Genomic DNA, 13,023 nt, shown 5'->3' on the forward strand with positions numbered 1-13,023 from the left:
TAGATCGCCCTTTTGGGTCTTTAATCTATCAGGATAATCATTTTTGTTCATGTCTCTAACTTTTGCCTAGACCACCCTTTCGGGTTTTCAGTCCACCGAGACGCTCATTTTTGCCTAAGCCGCCTTTTCAGGTTTGCGACTTATCGAATTTTTATTTTTGACAGAGTATTTCTTGACTGCACCGGTATCCACAAGATGTGTGAGTTTGTCACCATCCAAAGTTGGAAAAAGTCATTGCACACGAGCCTTCATAGTTAGGCGTCCACTTGCTCCTGGAGTCTGGTTGGAAAGGTAGTACCTTTTTAGGCACAGAGTCACCTTCTTGAAATTCACGAGGACGGACCTTCTTGTTGGAAGTTTGTGTCAACCTCTTTTGACATGGTTGTACAAGGTCGTCATGTATTTTAAGTTCGATCAAGCTTGGACTTAGGCAGAACTCCTATTGTCGGGACTTCGACCTCCACGAGAAGCACGACCTTCATATTATATACAACTGGTTGGAGGGCGGGGGTTTGCCCCTGTTGAAATGTGTATTGAAGCATAACATCCAAGCAAAGCGAATGATAGCACCTCGAGCTAGTCTTTGTAAGCGATTGCAATCTTCTGGACTATTTTCATGATTTTTGTTTGTAGCTTTGACGGCTTATGATACCTCAGCATGTGAGAGATCTCACCGGGAGCCTCTTCACTTTCCTCTTCCTCAGCTTCGGATACAAGGAACTCAAAGTTGGTAGAGAGTACATGGTTGTTGTGTTCAACGGGTTTATTAATGCATGATTTATTATTGATTTTTGACAAGTGATAACACGTAAAATGCACTATTATTTTGACTCATCTTACACATTTTTTTGATTTTGATTTTATAAATTTTTGCAATGTTATGCTGGTAGTGTGTGTCTATTTCAGGTATTTATCGGTTAAAGGTCTCCGCGCGTCAAAATGATGAAATTCGGCGAAAAAAGGAAAGAAAGGGTAAAAATGGAAAAGAAGGTTAAAAAGTCAGAAGTCAGTGGGAAGTAAAAGCCTGACCTATTCTTTTCCCACGTTTCAGAAGCAGTTTGCCCACTTTCTTCATTTTCTCCACTACTTGAGACATGATCAGAAGCACTTCAGAGCAGATTTTTCCCTATAAATAGACCTGAAGAACTCAGTTGAAGAACAACTATTGTCGTTTACGTATTTTAGTTTCTTTTAAGAACAACTACACATATTTCAATTGCAATTTCCATTACTGTTGTCGAATTCTAAATTCCAGTTTATTATTATCATCCCTTTTATTCACTTTATCATATTTCAATTGCCTTTTCATAGTTATTATTATCATCCAAATTAAGTTACTTGTTCTATGGATACGTAACCCTTAAATTCCAATACTTTAGTTTTGCTGCACTTGTTTCAATTCTAATTGGTAATCGTTACTGTTCGCCGCTGCCGTTTTCGAATTCAATTTGTGTGCTGCACTGCTGTCTTATTCATCTGTTGCTGCATTTCAAAGTGGCGGTTCCATTCAATTCAATTTGCTTGCAGCTGCTGCCATGCTTGTTATTCTAATTTAAAGTATCCAACTATTTCAGGTTAGCTACTATTCACGTTTATTTACTTGTATTGTTCACTGTTTGAAAAATGTTTAGTAGCATGCTTATTATAATTACCATGTGTGAGTAGATTTCCATAGGGTCTGGAATGTGATGAATGTCGTACCAATGGTACTCTGTTAAATTGTATGATTATAAATTGTAACAGGAATTGTTTTTAAGTCTGAAAATTCTGGTTTTTAACGATGAATATTTACGGCGAAAGCTGAAATAAAGTGATACCGGTTTCATATCGAAAGAGTGAAACCTGTATCTGACTGTAGAATTTTTAGGAATTGATTTTGAAATACAGCGAAAGCGTTTTCTTTAATTAATTTAGAAATTTCTAATATTCAAAAAGGCTATTTTAAACTTGTGGTTGTACATGCGAAAGCTGGCGCTTGTGAGTTTAAAATACGGTACTAGGCGCGCGAAAGCCGACGGTACGTTTAAATTAAAATCTTTACTAAAAATAACTTTTCGTGCATAAATTGATTAGTTTTCAAACGGAGTTTTGAAGTTGTAAGGCGTACACGCGAAAGCGGTCGAATAGATTACAAAGTCAAAATTCGATGTCGTACACGCGAAAGCTGACGACCCCTTTAATTTAATTCTTTTTACGCGCGAAAATATTATCCTGTTACAATAATAAAATACAATTTAGCAAGCATCAACGGACGACACGAATTACATTCCGGGCTCTCGTCATTTAAAAAGTAATTAAAAACAAGTTATTTTCCCAATTTGCAACGAAATTAATCTGCATCGCCTTTGATAAACAACGTAACAATTAATTACGGTACTTGACATTGGTCTCTGTGGGTTCGAAAATCTTTTATACTAAAACAGATATTTCCGTGCACTTGCGGACCTATCAAGTTTTTGGCACCGGTGCCGGGGACCAAATTGGCAATATCGTAACACCGTTGTTACACCGTATAGACTAAGGCATTTATTTTCTTTTTATCTCTTTTTTTTTTCGTCGATTATATGCCAAGTACTCGATCATCTGAGGACAATCTAGAGCAACCAATCGACGAAATCGAACGTTTTTTACATATTAGACGCCAAGTTGAACGAATACACGCTCAAATGGCACTAGCTCATAACGCGAACCGTCCTCTTAAGGACTTTGCCGTCCCATCCCAGGACGAGCCTCACTCAAGTATTGTTAACCCGACGATTCAGGCTAACAACTTCGAGTTGAAACCTTCTCTGTTGCAAATCGTGCAACAAAACCAGTTTTCCGGTAATTCTACGGAAGACCCGAATTTGCACCTATCCGTGTTCGTGCAATTTGCTGATACGCTTAAGTGCAATGGCGTCGATCCCGAAGCCATTCGCCTGCGTTTATTCCCTTTCTCCCTCAGAGACTGAGACAGAGCCAGAGCTTGGCTGCAGCCTCTGCCGTCAAATTCCATTACGACATGGAATGAATTGAAAAAGGCGTTCCTAGCAAGATATTTCCCTCCTAGTAAACTGCCCAGCTTAGGAACCAAATTACCTGTTTTAGGCAGACAGACGGCGAATCGCTTTTTGATGCGTGGGAGAGGTACAAAGAATTAATGAGAGCTTGTCCCCACCATGGATTAGAACAATGGTTGATTATTCACACATTTTATAATGGCGTTCTCTATAATACGAGAATGACCATTGATGCCGCAGCTGGCGGAGCCCTAATGGACAAGCCTTTCAAGGAGGCATACGAGCGCACTCCTGTAGAGAAATCTCAATCCAAGGGAGGTATGCATGAAGTCAACAACCTTGACCATATGAACGCCAAAGTGGATGTGCTGTTCCATAAGTCGGATAACCTGAAAATCGCTCCACCAGCTACTGTTGCTGCCGTTACTCCCAATTGTGAAATATGCGGAACCCCAGGACATGTTGCTGTAGAGTGTCTGTAAATAGCAGAAGCTGATCAAGTGAATTACGCGCAAGGAAACCCGTACGCTAACACGTACAATCCAGGATTGAGAAACCACCCAAATTTCTCTTACAAAAATAACAATCCTACCTTTGCGCCAAGTCCTGCACCTGCAGCACCCCCCGGTTTCCAAGGACAAAGAGGAGCCCCTGTTGCTCCGAAAAAGTCTAACCTGGAGCTCATGATGGAAAACTTTGTTTTAACTCAAACTCAGCAAAACAAGGAGTTTATGAATCAAAACATTCATACGAATGAATTGATTAAGCAGTTGGCGCACAAAGTTGACTCCATGGCCACTCATAATAAAATGCTTGAGACGCAGATATCCCAAGTGGCCCAACAACAAGCAGCAACAGCTGCCCCAGCCGGAACATTTCCGAGCCAACCGCAACCAAATCCTAAGGGACATGTTAATGCAGTAACACTACGTAGTGGAACAGAATTAGACAACAGTCCTGCTACTGTGAGAGTTAGGAGCCGAGACGAAGGAAAGGCTAAAGACCCTGTGAGTGAGCCAGTTGACATTGGAGAGACATCTAAGTCTCAGGAGGTAACAGAAAAAGAAAAAGAAAAACCTTATGTACCTCCTCCACCTTATAAACCTTCAATCCCTTACCCTCAAAGACTCGCGAAGTCTAAAACTGAGGGCCAATTTAAGAAGTTTGTAGAACTTCTAAAACCTCTTCATCTCAGTATTCCATTTTCGGAGGCGATTACTCAAATGCCTTCGTATGCCAAATTCTTAAAGGAAATTATGACTAACAAAAGGAAGATTGATGATAATGAGACCGTAGCACTTACTGAGGAGTGCAACACTATTATTCAGAATAAGATGCCACCCAAGTTAAAAGATCCAGGGAGTTTTTCAATTCCTTGCGTTATAGGCAGCCACATCATTGATAGAGCCTTGTGTGATTTAGGAGCTAGTGTGAGCCTGATACCACTATCCATTTGTAAAAAGCTAAACCTAGGAGAGTTGAAACCAACTAGAATGTCTCTGCAATTAGCTGACCGTTTGATTAAACATCCAGTCGGGATTATTGAAGATGTCCCTCTTAGAATTGGTCAACTATACATCCCCACTGACTTTGTAGTCATGGACATTAGTGAAGACTCTCTTACTCCTATCCTCTTAGGAAGACCTTTTCTGGCTACCGCGGGTGCCATCATTGATGTAAAGAAAGGAAAACTCACATTTGAGGTTGGCGATGAGAAGATTGAGTTCATTTTATCTCAATTCATGAAAAGCCCCTCCATAAACGATACATGCTGTTTTGTTGACATAATAGATGCATGTATCAAGGCGTTTTCAACTGAAGCTGAACCATCTGAGGAAATAATTGAAGATCCGATAGAGGAAGTAAAAGAGATGGAAGAAGTCAGTGATGAGGAGGCCGAAATTTCTTGCATTCTTGAATGCCTCGACCAAACCACTGACCCATCTCCCGAGCCAGATCACCCTAAGATCGAGCTAAAGGAACTTCCTAAGAACCTCAGATATGAGTTCCTAGATAAAGAACGTAATCGCCCCGTGATAGTTAGCGCAGAGTTAGGGAAGGAAGAAACGGGTAAACTCCTCGATGTTTTGAAAAGATATCCTGATGCTATAGGGTATAAGATTAAGATTAATGATCTCACCGGGATCAGCCCATCTGTGTGCACACACAGAATTTTGCTCGAAGAAGACTCTAAAACCTCTAGAGAGCATCAGAGGAGGCTAAACCCCATTATGAGCGAAGTGGTCAAAAAGGAAGTTATGAAACTCCTTGATGCTGGGATCATATATCCTATATCTGATAGCAAGTGGGTAAGTCCAGTGCACGTAGTGCCAAAGAAAGGAGGGATGACTGTAGTTCAAAATGAGAAAGGTGATTCAGTCGCCAAGCGGACAGCTACGGGATGGAGGATGTGCATTGACTACAGAAAGTTGAACACAGCTACTAGAAAGGATCACTTTCCTCTCCCGTTTATTGATCAAATGCTCGAGCGTCTTGCAAGGCACTCGTATTTATGTTACCTTGATGGCTATTCGGGATTCTTTCAAATCCCCATCCACCCGGATGACCAAGAAAAGACCACATTCACATGTCCCTACGGAACATTTGCTTATCGGCGAATGCCATTCGGACTATGCAATGCACCCGCCACATTCCAAAGATGCGTGATGGCAATATTCGCCGACTTCCTAGAAGATATTCTAGAAGTTTTCATGGACGATTTTTCTGTGTGTGGGTCTAGTTTTGAAGACTGTCTTGGTAATCTTGAGAAAGTTCTGGAGAGGTGTGTGAAGGTTAATCTAGTACTTAATTGGGAAAAGTGCCACTTTATGGTCAGGGAAGGCATAGTACTTGGACATGTGGTGTCCAATAGAGGAATTGAGGTTGACAAAGCAAAAATAGAAGTTATTGAGAATTTACACCCTCCCAAGACTGTAAGAGAAGTTAGGAGTTTTCTTGGACACGCCGGTTTTTATCGACGATTCATCAAAGACTTCTCAAAAATTACCAAACCATTGACTGGCCTTTTGATGAAGGACGCTGAGTTCATTTTTAATGAACAATGCCTTGAATCCTTTCAACAGTTAAAACACGCATTGATCTCAGCCCCAATAATGCAACCTCCAGACCAGAGTCAACCTTTTGAGATCATGTGTGATGCTAGTGACTACGCAGTAGGCGCTGTTTTAGGTCAGCGAAAAGATAAGAAACTCCATGTTATCTACTATGCGAGTAAGACCCTCGATGAAGCTCAAATAAACTATGCCACAACTGAAAAGGAGCTTCTAGCCATCGTCTTTGCAATTGATAAATTTCGTTCCTATCTAGTGGGATCGAAGATAATCATATACACAGACCATGCGGCTATCAGGTACCTGCTTAGCAAAAAGGATGCAAAGCCGAGGCTAATTCGGTGGATATTGTTACTGCAAGAATTTGACATGGAGATCCGCGATAAAAAAGGGACGGAGAATGTAGTCGCAGATCACTTGTCAAGAATTCAGGATGGTCAGTTGGAGGAGGTACCCATAAATGATTGTTTTCCCTACGAAAGATTGGTGTCTTTTGTGAAAGCGGAGTCACCTAGATATGGTCACCTCGTAGATTTTCTAGAAGAGGGAAGTTCAGGCATTAAAAAGATACCAGAAGAAGCAAGTGCTCTAAGCAATACAGCTACCCCATGGTACGCTGACATCATAAACTATTTGGTTGCTGGAATTCTACCTCCCGACATGACCTATCAGCAAAAGAAGAAATTCTTCCACGATCTTAAGCAATACTACTGGGATGATCCCCTCTTATTCAAAAGAGGAGTGGACGGTATTTTCCGTCGATGTATCCCAGAAGAGGAAATTGAGAGTGTCATCACACACTGTCACTCCTCTCCCGTTGGAGGACACATGAGTAAATCGAAAACTGCAGCAAAAATTCTTCAAGCTGGGCTCTATTGGCCCACCATCTTTCGAGATGTTCATGTTTTCGTTTCAGAATGTGACCGGTGCTAGCGATCCGGAAACATCTCTAGCAGGAATGAAATGCCACAAAAATTTATCCTAGAGGTGGAAGTTTTCGATGTCTGGGGAATTGACTTTATGGGCCCTTTTCCTTCATCTATGGGAAATAAATACATACTCATTGCTGTGGATTACGTGTCAAAATGGATTGAGGCCATTGCCTCTCCTACCTGTGATACAAAAGTAGTGGTAAAGATGTTTAAAAACATTATATTCCCAAGATTTGGTGTCCCCAGACTAGTCATCAGTGACGAAGGATGTCATTTTATTTCTAAAATATTTAAGAATCTCTTAACAAAGTACGGGGTACGTCACAGAGCAGTTACTCCCTATCATCGTCAAACAAATGGGCAGGCAGAAATCTCTAATCGAGAAATTAAGCAAATCCTAGAGAAAACTGTCTCTGTCTCAAGAAAGGACTGGTCCTTGAAGCTGAACCATGCATTATGGGCTTATCGGACCACCTTTAAAACACCCATTGGCACCACTCCTTTCAAGCTCGTTTATGGAAAATCGTGCCATCTCCCGGTTGAGCTCGAGCATAAGGCTTATTGGGCTATCAAAGCCCTAAACATGAATCATAGCGAAGCTGGGGAAAAAAGGATGCTGGATCTTCATGAGTTAGAGGAGTTGCGGCTCGATGCGTATGAAAATGCCTTGATCTATAAAGAACGAACAAAGAAATGGCATGACAGACGCATTATAAGACGTGAATTTAATGAAGGTGAGGTAGTGTTGCTGTTTAATTCTAGGCTAAGGCTATTTCCTGGAAAGCTTCGCTCTCGATGGAGTGGACCATTTGAAGTCACTAAAGTAAATCAATCTGGTGCCATTGAGGTCTGGAGCGAATCCTGTAACGCCCTCTCTAATTATTTGATTATTTTAAATAAGTTTAGAATATACTTATATGATTTGTGTGATTTATATGATTTATTTTTATGAGTGATATTTTGTTATGTTATATGTTGATATTTATTAGTATAATATATATGCTATTTGATTTAGAAATATAATATATGTTATTGGATTTAGAAATGTATATATGTTATTTGGTTCAGAAACATATATGATTTGTTATAAGAAATAAATGTTATTTATCATAAAAATATATACATGATTTGTTGTAGAAATATATGTCATTTGCTATGGAAATATAAATGATTTGTTATGGAAATATATATATGTTATAGAGATATATTTGTTATTTATTATTGTTATAGAAATATTTTATATATATGTATATATTAGAATAGAATATTAATATTTGGATTTAAGAGAAAAATAAGTAGGTTAAAGATTTATATAAATAGAAGAGACCTAGTTTAGAAAAACATAACGTACGTACAACTGCTTTTGGAGAAAAGGGAGAAAAGCCAAGAGAAGAGGGAGAGACCTAGAGGGGCTGCGATTTCCTGATTATAAGGTAAGGGTGAGACTAACCTTGCAATTCTATTAAGTATGTGAATCAATGGTTAAGTTTAACATGAATTAGGATGAGTTTAAGAGGAATCTGGAATTAGGTCAAATTGATAGAATTGATGATTAAACGGTGGAAACTTGTTAAAAAGATGTAGAAACTGTCCTTAGACCTTAGATAATGATTTAGATGAATTCTGGAATTGAAATTAGGCTTAGAACATTGTTAGATGATGATTTTCGTGTAGAAAGCGCATCATGTCCGAGCCTAGATTCATCGCTCGCCACGGCGAGCTATGATCCTCGCCTCGCGAGTGATGATCTTCATCGCTCGCCACGCGAGCCTTCCCCTTCGCCTCGCGAGCACATCCAGAATTGAGTGCTTTTGAGGAATTTGAGACCTGAGTCGTTTGAATGGATTAGGAATGGAACTTTAGGTACTAATGAGACCTATCTAAGATGTTAACTGTTATTTGTGAAGCTGTATTGAAATGCTAAGTGTTTATAATGTGATTTATTAATTGATTGCATTACTTGAATTATTATTGAATGATCAGGAAGATGTTGAAATGAATTGTTATTAAGCTTGATATGAATTGATTATGCTGCAATTGTTATTAAACTAAGTTGCATGAGTTGTTGTTGATTATCATTTAATATTGTTATATCCTGAGATGTTTATGTGTCGCCTATGTTGCTGTTGTTGGTTATGTGAAATATTTATATGCCTTATGTGGAAGATGTTTGATGTTTAAGTTGTTGATACTTCATAATAATATTGTTATGTTGTGAATTGATTGTGCTATTTCTGTTGCTGTTATGAACTACTAAGTTGTTTGTAATGTGATTTAATGATTAAATGCATTACTCGAAATATTATTGAATGATCAAGATGTTGTTAAAATGAATTGTTAAATGATTAAGAAGTGAATTATGGATTGAATTATACCTACTTGAATTGTTGTTGAATGATCAAGAAACTTTCGAGAATGATTTGTTATTTAACTTGATGTGATTTGATTATGCTGCAATTGTTATTTAACTAAGTTGCAAGAGTATGAATAAGTTGATGACGTTTAGCTCCAAATTATTGGATGCATGATAATATGTTGATTACGATGATTACGGTGTTTTGTTGTTAAGAGTCCATGCATAGCATTTCATTGAGCTTTGTCCTCACCACGTTTAGGAGCTTTGTCCTCCGCACGATTAGGAGCTTTGTCCTCCGCACGATAAAAGTATATTAATACTTATGATGACGATTGGTACCACATGCATATAAGTGTCTAAATTGCATTGTCGCATATGTCAAGTCAAGGTCGTTGTTGATGAATTATCATCCATAAGTTGTTAAGTTGTCGATGAATTATCATCCATGAGTTTGTCGAGTTGTCTTCTACCTATGTGTTATTAAAGAAGTACCTACGAAGATTATACGATGTTTATGATGTGAATTATATGGTGTTGACTAAGATGTTGCTATGTCGTTTAACATGTTGATTACGATATTGTTATATTGCTATGTTGTCTAACATGTTGATTATGATATTGTTATATTGTTATGTTGTTTAACATGTTGATTATGTTATTGTTATGTTGCTAGGTTGTGTAAGATAATGATTATGATATTGTTAAGTTGTTATGATGTTGTGTATAATTGTTACTATTAAGTGATGAATATGTTGTTTTATATATGATTAATATTATTAAGTGAATATTGTGTTATGTTATTGATGATGATCGAATGTTGTGATTACTTGGTAATTGTTTATCAAAGATGCTATGATGTTTAAGATGATATTGTTTAAGATGTTTATCAAAGATTTATGATGTTGACTATGGTGTTAGTATGTGTTGATTATATTTATGTAAGATGATGAATACGTTGTTGTTATATTTTATAAGATGATGAATACATTGTTGTTATATTAATATAAGAAGATGAATATGTTGTTGTTATATTATTATATTATGACAAGATGATGTATATATAATTATTATTATTGTTAAGTGAATATTATGTTATGTTGTTGTTATATTATTATAAAATGATGATCTATGTTTGTTACGATTTGCTTAATATGTGTTATATGATGATATTTATAATGTGATGAATATGAAGTAAATGTTAATTAGAAGTTGGTTGGACTATTAAGAAGTATTATTGCTAATAGATGAAGTTATTTGTGTTGTTAAATATAATTATTGAATTATATGCTTGATATTATTGTTTTGTGAAATCTCACCCCTTCTGCTTGAAAATGTTGCTCTTCGTATGAGTAACTTGCAGGTATTAATGATTAGTAGGAGTGGTGGCTCAAGTGTCTTTAGGTGCTCTGATACGTAACGGGATGGGAATTTGTTATTGCTTTCTATTCCTTACGTATTGTTTCTGAAGAGTTATGACTATGTTTTTAGAATGGATTTTTATGACATAATTGTAAAAAGGCTTTAGTGCCAAAGACTGTTTTGATTATCGAATAAATTCCGCTGCGAAGTATTAAAGGTTTTGTTATAGGATTTTAAAGGATAAATAGTTATTTATTCAGTTTATGATTTTAAGAAAAGAAGTGTGGCATTCCGTTTTTGTTAATTACTCTGATTAAATAAATGAAATTTTCACGTTGGGAAAACGGGGTGTTACAATTGGTATCAGAGCTGGTCGGTCCGTCCGGCCAATTAGAAGAGTCATGTCGAGTTTTAGTATTAGTTATATTACTATCTTTATGCTATTTGTTTAGTTGTTGTTGTGTTTCTGATTAATAGTTATGTTTATTATATGATCATGTTTGATTGACTAACTTTGATGTGGTTTGCATGTTTTATTGAAGTTTCTATTTAACTATATATGGTTTAGTATGGTTATGCAATGATTGAATTTATTTCTTGCGTGCTTGAATTTCGAGGACGAAATTCTTTTAAGGGGGGGAGAGTTGTAACGCCCTCTCTAATTATTTGATTATTTTAAATAAGTTTAGAATATACTTATATGATTTGTGTGATTTATATGATTTATTTTTATGAGTGATATTTTGTTATGTTATATGTTGATATTTATTAGTATAATATATATGCTATTTGATTTAGAAATATAATATATGTTATTGGATTTAGAAATGTATATATGTTATTTGGTTCAGAAACATATATGATTTGTTATAAGAAATAAATGTTATTTATCATAAAAATATATACATGATTTGTTGTAGAAATATATGTCATTTGCTATGGAAATATAAATGATTTGTTATGGAAATATATATATGTTATAGAGATATATTTGTTATTTATTATTGTTATAGAAATATTTTATATATATGTATATATTAGAATAGAATATTAATATTTGGATTTAAGAGAAAAATAAGTAGGTTAAAGATTTATATAAATAGAAGAGACCTAGTTTAGAAAAACATAACGTACGTACAACTGCTTTTGGAGAAAAGGGAGAAAAGCCAAGAGAAGAGGGAGAGACCTAGAGGGGCTGCGATTTCCTGATTATAAGGTAAGGGTGAGACTAACCTTGCAATTCTATTAAGTATGTGAATCAATGGTTAAGTTTAACATGAATTAGGATGAGTTTAAGAGGAATCTGGAATTAGGTCAAATTGATAGAATTGATGATTAAACGGTGGAAACTTGTTAAAAAGATGTAGAAACTGTCCTTAGACCTTAGATAATGATTTAGATGAATTCTGGAATTGAAATTAGGCTTAGAACATTGTTAGATGATGATTTTCGTGTAGAAAGCGCATCATGTCCGAGCCTAGATTCATCGCTCGCCACGGCGAGCTATGATCCTCGCCTCGCGAGTGATGATCTTCATCGCTCGCCACGCGAGCCTTCCCCTTCGCCTCGCGAGCACATCCAGAATTGAGTGCTTTTGAGGAATTTGAGACCTGAGTCGTTTGAATGGATTAGGAATGGAACTTTAGGTACTAATGAGACCTATCTAAGATGTTAACTGTTATTTGTGAAGCTGTATTGAAATGCTAAGTGTTTATAATGTGATTTATTAATTGATTGCATTACTTGAATTATTATTGAATGATCAGGAAGATGTTGAAATGAATTGTTATTAAGCTTGATATGAATTGATTATGCTGCAATTGTTATTAAACTAAGTTGCATGAGTTGTTGTTGATTATCATTTAATATTGTTATATCCTGAGATGTTTATGTGTCGCCTATGTTGCTGTTGTTGGTTATGTGAAATATTTATATGCCTTATGTGGAAGATGTTTGATGTTTAAGTTGTTGATACTTCATAATAATATTGTTATGTTGTGAATTGATTGTGCTATTTCTGTTGCTGTTATGAACTACTAAGTTGTTTGTAATGTGATTTAATGATTAAATGCATTACTCGAAATATTATTGAATGATCAAGATGTTGTTAAAATGAATTGTTAAATGATTAAGAAGTGAATTATGGATTGAATTATACCTACTTGAATTGTTGTTGAATGATCAAGAAACTTTCGAGAATGATTTGTTATTTAACTTGATGTGATTTGATTATGCTGCAATTGTTATTTAACTAAGTTGCAAGAGTATGAATAAGTTGATGACGTTTAGCTCCAAATTATTGGATG

At 36.4% G+C, this 13,023-nt stretch overlaps 1 protein-coding gene and 1 non-coding gene across 2 annotated transcripts; one reads left to right on the plus strand and one right to left on the minus strand.

Moving 5' to 3' along the window:
• Nucleotides 1–3,059: 3,059 nt before the first annotated feature.
• On the minus strand, nucleotides 3,060–3,165 carry LOC112418397 (small nucleolar RNA R71). The gene has a single exon (XR_003008611.1). It is a non-coding gene; the product is annotated as a small nucleolar RNA R71 (small nucleolar RNA).
• Nucleotides 3,166–3,220: 55 nt separating this feature from the next.
• Nucleotides 3,221–10,045, plus strand: LOC120577828 (uncharacterized). Its single transcript, XM_039829723.1, has 7 exons — nucleotides 3,221–3,473; nucleotides 3,618–4,051; nucleotides 4,211–4,308; nucleotides 5,170–6,558; nucleotides 6,664–6,842; nucleotides 7,347–7,865; nucleotides 10,032–10,045. Exons 1-7 carry the CDS (start codon nucleotides 3,221–3,223, stop codon nucleotides 10,043–10,045), a joined length of 2,886 nt encoding a protein of 961 aa, XP_039685657.1.
• The last annotated feature ends 2,978 nt before the right edge of the window (nucleotides 10,046–13,023 follow it).

The sequence above is a fragment of the Medicago truncatula genome, unplaced genomic scaffold (assembly GCF_003473485.1).
Source record: "Medicago truncatula cultivar Jemalong A17 unplaced genomic scaffold, MtrunA17r5.0-ANR MtrunA17Chr0c01, whole genome shotgun sequence".
NCBI lineage: Eukaryota > Viridiplantae > Streptophyta > Magnoliopsida > Fabales > Fabaceae > Medicago > Medicago truncatula.